Source organism: Coenobita brevimanus, chromosome 77 (genome assembly GCF_032717465.1).
Source record: "Coenobita brevimanus isolate Jiangsu-jjx chromosome 77, ASM3271746v2, whole genome shotgun sequence".
NCBI lineage: Eukaryota > Metazoa > Arthropoda > Malacostraca > Decapoda > Coenobitidae > Coenobita > Coenobita brevimanus.
Window position 1 is genome coordinate 4,542,716 of NC_137030.1, and position 10,833 is coordinate 4,553,548.

Here is a 10,833-nt window from a genome sequence, read left to right on the forward strand (position 1 = left end):
CTGTGGCAGAAGAACGACGGGAGAGAGAGCCCTGAGGAAATGCTTCAGCTCCTGAAGATCGGCGGGATAGGGAGGCAAACTGAGGATGGAAGTCAGCACCTGACGAACGGCGAGACATTGACGGCTGAGGGTAGTCCGACAAGGAGGAGCGACGGGACTGATCTGACACAGAGGACCGACGTGATACCGGTGTTACCTGGCCCGAACCTGACCCTCGGCGTGATACGGGAGTGACCTGGCCTGACCCAGACCCACGACGAGAGCCTGGTGTTGAGCCTGACCCTCGGCGTGGCAGGGGCATCACTTGGTATTGGGTGTGTCGGGTTGGACGTCATTTGACCTGCAAGCTGGTAAGGGCAGAGGCTACCTCACCTACATCATCTTCATCCTTGGTTGTCTTGAGGAACTGTTCAATGACAGAGCCCAGCAAACTTGCATCAATTGTGGAGCCAGAGGAGTCCCAAGCCATACGGTCCTCTTCATCCTCTTCTGCAGGGGCCTCCAGGGGTACTGCAGGCGCTGACAGCGGCGCTGATACGTGATCACAGTCTGTCCTGCGGATGGTGACAGGAGCCTGTGGCCCGTCCCCTTCGCCTTTTGCCCCACTAGCTCCCTGAGGGTTGTCCCAGCACACTGCTATGCTCTGAGAACGACCTCGGGCATGAGGGACTGCAGGCGGGGGTGGTGGTGGGGGTTCAGCCACTGGGGCACCTGGGGGCTTGAGTCGGTGAGGAGGAGCCAACAATGAAACCAGGTCGTTGTTGGTAACCACAATGCCGTTGCGGTCGCTGGCTGTGCTGAAAGAATGCCTTTTGGGTGCTTCAACAGGTGAAGCAGGTGAGGATGTGCCATGATAGGAACCCTTGCGTACACGCCGGGCAGCCTCGGCTGCACCTGCCTCCTCCTCCAGCTGGGTTAGCTCCATGACCTGCTCCACTGGTGAGGATCGTATCTTCAATTTGACCTTACGGCCGCCAGGTACACCAGTTCCAGGGCTGTCCTGGTCTGTGCCTTCCTCACCATCCTCCCCTCCCTCCAGCTGGAGGCTAAAGGCTTTCTTCAAACATCGTTTCACCTTGGCGCCAGGGTTGCGCAGTGCCATCTGTGAGTCTGCCAGTTCCTGGGAACTAGAGGGGGACTCCCAGGACCCACGTGAGTCACGTGATGATCCGCGAGAAAAGGAGCCTCGCTTGTTTATGGCGAGGGGCGGTGCCCAGCGCTGTGTTGGTGACCGCAGCGGAGGAGACTTGTTGGTGGGTGACCGGTTGGGAGACTGGCAGGTGGGAGAACGAGAAGCGGGCGAGCGAGAGGTGGGAGATCGTGCAGTAGGTGAACGACAGACTGTGGGCGACCGCGACGAAGGCGAACGGGGTGCTGGAGAGCGAGAGGCAGGTGAGCGGGCGGTGGGTGAACGGCTGCTGGGACTGCGTGACTGGGGGCTCTTGCTGCGGCTGCGGGTGAAGGACAGGATCTTGGCCCTCAGGCTGGCCCATCTGGGGGTGGCCTCGCTCTCCTCCTCTGGCGTGGTCTGTGTATCTGTCAGCTGAGCCTCCACGTCCCTGCTGCTGCTGCTACCCCCGGCGGCACCCTGCTCCACCTGCGAGTACGATGACCGCCTCATCTGCAAGAGAGGAATTTCATCATCACCATGATTATTATTATCATCATCACCACCACCATCACCATCAACACCACCACAGCAAATTCACATCATCATTATCAGCCTAATCATCATGGTGAACACTATCGCTATTATCATCAAATTCATCATTATCGACCTCATCATCATTACAACTGAATGTTTTGAATATCATTATATTATTATTATCCATATTTTTATCATTACTGTAACATCATCCTTCGCACCATCACCACCACCACCATCATCACCATTACTATCATCATTATAATCGTTTTCCTCACAAATAAATGGGGTATGCAGGATCCTCAAATTAATATAAGTAAATTGAAGAAAAAACATTTTTTTCAACATGAAAATGATTAACTCAACACACGCCACATACACGAGAGAGAGAGAGAGAGAGAGAGAGAGAGAGAGAGAGAGAGAGTTAACCTTTGGCCTCATAAAAATCTCAACCCTGCGTCTATTCACTATAATTCCCCTCCATCAATCCAACTTCTGTCATTTTTTCTGCCATTTTTCCCCTCCACCTGTGTTACTTTTTAACTTCCCCTCCCTTCTACATCTTCCTCGGTGCTGGAGAGGGTCGCCTTCACGTGGTGGCACTGATATAACCACGCGGTTCCACTGTCCGGCTATACAAACGTCCCTCAACTCCCTCCCTATCCCCCGAAGGAAGGATGGTGGACCACAGGAGGAGGAGGGCAACTTCAGCCTGCAGTCCACTGGGTCACGTCTCAAATGAACCCAGGACTCGACCTTTGACCTAGTCTCCTCAAAATCACAACTCTTCATCCTTGGCTGACCCCCAATCTTTCCACCAAATTTGGTCTAAAAAAAAAAAAAACTGTTTGAATTATGGAGTCTAATATTTATCTTTACTCTTGAAGGATGGTTCTTAAAATTATATCCATTTATTCTTCCTTTACTCCGAACACTCCCAAAAGCTCACACACACACACACACACACACACACACACACACACACACACAGACCAAAACATTACCCCGCTCTCACTTCACGAGCGCGCGTGTAATAATATCAACATGAACAATAACAATTCGACTTACTAACAATACCAACAAAAGCAATAAAACAACAACACTAACAACAAAAGCAATAACAGTAACTTTACCAGGAGAGTGGATAGTCTCTCTCTCTCTCTCCCTCCCCTATCTCTCTCTCTCTCTCTTCCTCCCCTCTCTCTCTCTCCCTCTCTCATCTTACCTTTTCTCTTTCAACCCGACCCATTTTTCTCTCCTATCCCCCCCCCTCTCTCTCTAACCTCACCTTTCCTCTTCTTTCCCTTCTCTTTCAACCCAACCCATTTTTCCTCCTTCTCTCTCTCTCTCTCTCTCTCTCTCTCTCTGTCACCACTTCGCCTGATGATCCGCTAATTAGAAACGGGTCGCACAAACAAGAATTATTAAACTCGGCTCACATTACGGCGAGCTCTCATTAAACCAGGGTTACGGAGTGGTTGCTCTGAATTATCGGGTAATTATCACACACACGGCACCTGATTATTATTATTATTTATTATTATTATTATTATTATTACTGCTGTTGTTTATATTTATCATTTCTACCGTACTACTACCGCTATTATTATTATTAGACGGCACCTGATTATTATCATTAATGTGGCTGTTGTGTTCATTTATCATCATGGTAGGTGGGGGAGCTCACCATCTACTCACTCAATGTAGTGCTGCTCTTGGGTGTCTGCCCTTTCCTCTCCTCCATCCTTCTTTCCTTCCATTTTCTTCTGTAATCCTTTCCTTCATTCTTTCCTCGTCTTTCTGCCTAAGGGTGACTTTACACTCCCTCTTCTGTCTTTCTTTCCTTCAATCTTTCCTCTTCCTTCTGCCTGTGGGTGACTCTACACTGAGTGACAAGCCAAATGGTTTCCTATACACCAGTAAACTATTCACTACGCTGGGTGGTACCCATACAACCAAATTTTGGCGCCTGGTTGTTTAGTGGGTAATTAAGGCGCTCCAATCGGACTGAGCTGGTGCAGGTTTATATCCATGGAGTGGTTGGGGTTTACTGCTCATGTACTGCCACTCAGGGACCAGTGGGGCTGGTCGCTCTCATCTTAAATGTCAGGACCAACTTGCCTAGCCTCAGGCTCCTACGCTCCTCATGAGGCAACGTAGGACTGGATGATGGATAGATGGACTACTACTACTATTATCAATATCATCGTCATCATCATCATCATTATTATTATTATTATTCTCATTTTTATCATTATTATTAATCACAACTAAAAGATGATAGTTACGATAATGATGATGACTTATTTGCATATCAGAATCCAAATTAATCATCATCATTATCTTTATCATCATCAGTGCAGTAACAGTAGTAAAGTAACCCCGGTCTGCCTGGGGGGTCAGACCATCAATCGCAGGCAAGCAATCACCCCCGCAGTGCCGTCTCGTGCAGTACACCGATGTTCTCTTGAGGTGGACAGCGCCTTACCACAGCGAAGCTCGGGAAAGGGTGTGGAGGTTTGGTTCCTGGATGGACGCCGCAACTGTCTCGCCACCTTGTCAACAGCTGCACCATAGTAGGCTCTATATTTCCCCGTTATCTGTTTTTATGGTTACCACCCAGCGTTATTAGCTGTTTCCTTGCTTACGGGAAATACGAGGCTTGTCACTCAGTGCAAAGTCAACCACAGTAAAGAAAAAGCAGGCAGTACTACATCAAGTGAGTGGATGATGGTCAACACCACTTACCGGACTCATACATACCCACGACCTTAGCCAATATCAGTAATTTCCACTCAGGCTTACCTAATTACTAATGCAAAGAAACCCCGCAAATCCTGGCTGAATATTCACACCCAAATCATTACTCGTGGCCATATTAGATTAAATACACATATCAATGGTTGATCAGTGGAGAAATAAATTAATTACATCTGAAACAGTAAATTTGTTACCGTTATTAAAGGGATTATGGAAGGAGAAAACTAAAATGTACGAGTGGATAGCTAACGAAATCTGGGTTGCGATACACGTAGAGTTTGGTAATTTCTGGAATAAACGCAGCAAGTGGAAATACAGAGGAAAATGGTACTTACTGACAAATAGCAATAAATAATTAATTAAAAAAATTAAATAAATATGGATAAATAGTAGACATACGGATAAACAGTAATATATCAAGAACTAATACTGATAAATGGTACAAATAAAAGTAATAAATGAGTAAGTGATAGACAAAATAATTATGAATATTGATAAATGGTACAATTATGAATAAATACTAATAAATGGGTAACTATAAGACAAAATAATTATTGATAAATGGTACAAAAAAAGGATAAAGATAGGTAAGACAAATATAGTTAAATGATATAAGTATAGAGATGAAAACATGCGTACGTGGAAAACATATAAATAAAGAAGGGTTAAAACACACACACACACACACACACACACACACACACACACACACACAAACTAAATAAATGAAACAAAAACATGGGAAAATATAAACAAAAGGTGTAAGGAAGAATAAACAGTACACAAATACAGACATATACACAGAAAATATATATATATCTATATATATATATATATATATATATATATATATATATATATATATATATATATATATATATATAAGAAGACAAAAGGTATACACGGAAAAATATACAGACATACTCGTACACACAGATAAATACATACACAGACATACACAGATAAACACATAAACGAAGATACACATAAAGAAATAAACACAAATATATACACATAAGAGACAAACATACACAACAGATAAATGCATAAAGAAATACACACACTGATAAACACATACACAAACAGATATAGACATAAATGAAAACATATACATACACAGAGAAATACATACACAAGCATATACACACATAAATACACACAGACATACAGAGAAAAATACACACATAAATATACACACAGACATACACAGAGAGACAAATACATACACAAGCATATACACACACATAAATACACATATACATATAGACAGACAAATACATACACATGCATATACACACACATAAATACACATAGACATATAGATAAATACATACACAAAAACACACACAGACAGCCACATATAGATATCATAAAAGTAAAAATAATAATATAAAAATGCAATGATGAATAACAATGGATAATTGATAAAAAGATGATAATTACTTCAGTCTCCTTGGAGGTCATTATCCTGAGGTGATTAGGAAGCCTGTGAGGGAGAAATCAGAGAGGCAATTAGGGAGGCAATTAGAGGGGTGATTGGGTGGTTCAGGGTTGTTTGTGAGTGTGTGTGTGTGAAAGTGGGCGAGTGAGTGAGAAAGTGAGAGAATAGCCTCACTCAACGCACCCGCCTATTTAATCGCAAAGCGAGGGAGAATTGTGAGGACAAAAAAGGAGAGAGAGAGAGAGAGAGCGTCCCCTTTGTCACCTGGGAAATAAGTCATTCAATGGAGCAGGGGTGTAATGGAGGTCTCTCACTCTCTCTCTCTCTCTCATCCAAAAAGATATGTAGTGACTGTCATGCACTTCTGCCCACATGGACTCCTCTCTCTTTCTCTCTCTCTCTCACACACACACACACACACACACACACACACAAATGAAACAATAGGCAACAAAAGCGTATAAAATGCATTTCTCTGCCTCATAAAAAGAGAACAAAGAGAGAGAGTCTAAAGAAAGAGAGGCTTAAAGATGAATAGCTGGCTTGAAATGGAGAGAGAGAGAGAAAGAGAGAGAGAGAGAGAAATATCCACTGGAGGAGAATGACAGCGTTCATATATCTCCGGAAACAGAGAGAGAGAGAGAGAGAGAGAGAGAGAGAGAGAGACAGACAGACAGACAGACAGAGAAATATCCATTGGAAGAGAATGACAGTCTTCATATATCTCCGGAAAGAGAGAGAGAGAGAGAGAGAGAGAGAGAGAGAGAGAGAGAGAGAGAGAGAGAGAGCCGTGAATCACTACCATCCACACAAACCCTACAATATTCCATCCGTTCCCCCAATCACGCCTGCCAAAAATGGACAAAAAGTGAGCGAGTGAAAATAAAGCTGGCTCTAATCGTGTCACCAATGCCCCCAAGCTTTTAACACGATAACAGAGCCTGTGTTAAGCCAATGCGAGAGAGCTTTCATCAGTTAACAGCTCACTCCCTCTCTCTCTCTCTCTCTCCCTCCCTCTCTTTCTCTCCCTCTCTCTGTATCTATCTACCCATACATCCTTTTCTATCTCATATACACGCATTCTTTTGTCTTTCCCTCTGTCATGTACATTTCTCTCTCTCTCTCTCTCTCTCTCTCTCTCTCTCTCTCTCTCTCTCTCTCTCTCTCCCTCATGCTGTATATTGCAAGAATTGATTTTTTCTTTCCTTTTTTTTTCTACTCGTGCGGTGGTGGTGGAGAGGGACGCCTTCACGTCGTGGCACCGATATAACTGGACGGTGGAGCTGCCCGGTTATACAAGCGTCCCTCAACCCCCTCCCTATCCCCCGAAATGAGGATGGCGGACTGTAGAAGAATGGTAACTTCAGCCTGCAGTGCACTGGGTTCATGTTCAGATTAAGCTGGCGCTGCAACTACTATTATACAATTATTACAACCACCACTACTACTATTATTCTTACTACTACTATTACTACTACCACTACTACTACTGCTACTATTGTTACTACTACTATTACCACCACCACCACCACCAATACTATTACTACACTACTACTATTGCTACTATACTACCGTACTATTACTACTACTACTATCATAGAGTGGCATTCTAAGCGGCTCTGGAGACTTCGTAACAGTCTGTCTGTCTCTCTCTCTCCCTTTCTCTACTCCATTCCCCTTTACTTCCCTCTTTCCTTCATTCCCTTCGCCCCTCTTTCTTCCCTTCTCTCTCTGCCTCTCTCTCCTTTCTTTCGTTTTCTCTCTCCCTTCCATCTCCATCCCCATTTTCTTCCCACCCTCCTTCCTACCTTTCCCCCTTTCTTCCCTCCTTTCTCTCTCTTCCATCCTTCCACCCACCTCCTCTTTCAGAATATCAGATCCGGACTCTTATAAATGGAAACTTAAAAGACAAACTTATTTTTCTTTAAACTCTTGGCATAAATGATATCACGTCAAAACTTTGCCCCCCAAAAATATATTATAATTTTTGTGTTTTTGGCATTATGGACTATCAAAATTATACAAGACACGGATAATTATTGATATTTTTTTCTTATTTCCTGTTACTAGGCGATTTATTTGTTATAGGAGAGTGCCTGGTAATGAAGGGGTTAGTGAAGGATGTTTTTAACCTCCTCAGCTAGACACATACATTGAGGTGGTTTGGCCATGTGGAGAAGAGGAAGAGCAAGAGACTAACGAGGAGAGTTTATGTGAGGTGGAGGTAGAAGGAGGGGGAGACCGAGGATGAGATGGAGGGATGGAGTGGAGAGGTATATGAGAGAGGGTGTTACCTGGGGGTCGGGCAGTGAAATGGCAGGGGACAGGGAGACATGGAGGCGATTTGTTTGTGGCCACCCTTTAAAAGATTACAGCGTCTGGATATAAATAGATAGCGCGAAAAATCTCATGAGCAAAATAAAAGAACATGGCGATAGCAAGAATAAAACACTCATGATTCCTTGGACTGGGAAGGTTAAGCTTATGCCCAATCTAACTGTGCTTCCAACTTCATTTTCTTTGATACTTTTTCTCCATGATCATACATCGAACCAGTAACAGTACAAGAATGTCGTAATAATAACTACAAAAACAAGAATGATTATTAGTACTGCCATTATAATAATACTACCGATAACAAGAACACTTACACTACTACTACTGCTACTATTACTGCTACTATAAATCACTACTACTACTACCAGTACTTCGACAACGACAGTATCACCAACTACCACTTCCAACTCTACCCCCACCACCACCATCACCACACACACACACACACACACACACACACACACACACACACACACACACACACACAGCAAAGCAAAAAAGAACCACCACTTCCCAGTAAAGGCCTGAGATTACCCAAATAAAATCCGATACCCACACACACTTCCTAACTTCCAAGGCAAAGTTTTGATATTTTCGTGTGTGATCGACTTAAATTTCAGGCAGACAAACATGGAGAGCAAATCTGCTTCGCTGGTAATGCACAAAAACACATCTCTACGTCAGACCATTATTTTCATGAGCACAATCTTCAACGCTTTCTATCACATCCACACTGCATCGCTCCTTCACCTCCACATACTGACACATGAGGAAGTGAATCAGAGTGCTGTGGTGTGGATGTGGATGTGACAGAAAGCGTTAGGAGAAATACACTATGGTGGTCTGGCCATGTGGGGAGGATAGAGAGTGAGAGACTAACTAGGAGTGAATGTACGTGAGGTCGAAAGGGGAAGGGAGAGGCCGAGGATGAGATGGAGGGATGGAGTGGAGAGGTATATGAGAGAGAGGGGAGGGATAAGTTGGGGGAAGGGCAGCGGAATGGTTAGGGGACAGGGTAACATGGAGGCGATTTTTTTGTGGCCACTCGTTACGGAATTGCGGTGTCTGGCTGTAGTTGGACAGACAGAATATTAAACATCTGCCAATCATTCCCTAGAGCTAATATTACAAAAGGACACACCATAATTCCTAGTATTTCCCATTTTTAGCAATCATTTTCAGGTGTAATTATAACTCCTCATGATGGGTTTTATTTCCAACCCTAACCATATTTCCAGAAGACTTTTATTTCCACATATATCCCCTCTGGACTATTATTTCCAACATTAATTTCGAAGGGTAACCATTTTCTTTACCTCGTTTTTTTTTCTAACTAGCCACTATTTCCACCAGCGATTTTTATTTCCATCTCCTGACTATTATTTCCTTTGAGGACTATTATTTCCCATGCTGACTATTATTTCCCTACGGACTATTATTTCCCATACCGACTATTATTTCCCATATTGACTATTATCTCCCATGACTATTATTTCTTATCTGCCTATTATTTCCCATACTGACTATTATATCCAATCTGGCAATCTTTCCCATCAGACTATTATTTCCCATAGACTATTATTTCCCACCTGACTAGTATATCTTATCTGACTATTATTTCCTATCTGCCTATTATTTTCCATACAGACTATTATTTCCCATCTGACTATTATTTCTTATCTGACTATTATTTCCTATCTGACTATTATTTCCCATCTGACTATTATTTCTTATCTGACTATTATTTCTTTCTGACTATTATTTCCCATACTGACTATTATTTCTTATCTGACTATTATTTCCCATACTGACTATTATTTCTTATCTGACTATTATTTCCCATCTGACTATTATTTCTTATCTGACTATTATTTCCCGTGCTGACTATTATTTCCCTCTGACTATTATTGGCGGCGCGAATAGTGAGTGAGTTATTGGGCTTCTGTTAATTTCCGCCCGCTCCTGCCACAGTGATTGATGTGGTGGTGGTGGTGGTGGTGGGGAGGGGGTTATGGGTTCTGGTGGTTGTTCTGGTGGTGGTTGGGAGGGAGGGTAATTGTGGTGGTGACTGTGGTAGCTGTGGTGGGGACAGGATAATTGTGGTGGTGGTGGGGGAAGATGGCTGTGGTAATGTTGGTGGTGGTGGTAGAGGGATGGGATATGTGGGGGTTGTGGTGGTGGTGGTGGGGAGAAAGGGTTGTTGTGGTTGTGGTGGTAGAAGGTGAAAATGGTAGTGATTATGGTGGTGGTTGTTTTTAGTCACGTGTGTGTGTGTGTGTGTGTGTGTGTGTGTGTGTGTGTGTGTGTCCCTCCCCCTCTCCTATCCCATTCCCTCTCCACTTTCCATATGCTCTCTCTCTCTCTCTCTTTCTCTCTCTGAAAGTAATAAACAGTAAGATAGTGGTATGTTAGTGGTTATAGTGGTAGCTGTGGTTGTAGTAATGGTGGCAGGAGAGGTAGTAGTTGTAGTGGCAGTTGTTGTAGTAATGGTAGTGAATGGTGATGGTGGTTGTGGTTGCAGTAGTGGTGGTGATGATAATTGTGGTGGCGGTGGTTGTGGTTGTAGCAGTGGTGGTAGCTGTAGTAGTGGTTGTGGTGGTTGTAGTAGTGGTGGTAGTTGTGGCTGTGGTAGGTGTTGTGGTGAAATTTA

General features: G+C 43.6%; 1 protein-coding gene across 1 annotated transcript; it reads right to left on the bottom strand.

Annotated features, from left to right (window-relative positions):
• Positions 1-331: 331 nt before the first annotated feature.
• Positions 332-1,621, bottom strand: LOC145408426 (uncharacterized). Its single transcript, XM_080279155.1, has one exon. It carries the CDS (start codon positions 1,619-1,621, stop codon positions 332-334), a length of 1,290 nt encoding a protein of 429 aa, XP_080135281.1.
• Positions 1,622-10,833: the final 9,212 nt, after the last annotated feature.

Coding starts and splice junctions, on each gene's coding strand:
- LOC145408426 (XM_080279155.1), bottom strand. CDS start 1,621: ATGAGGCGGTCATCGTACTCGCAGGTGGAGCAGGGTGCCGCCGGGGGT.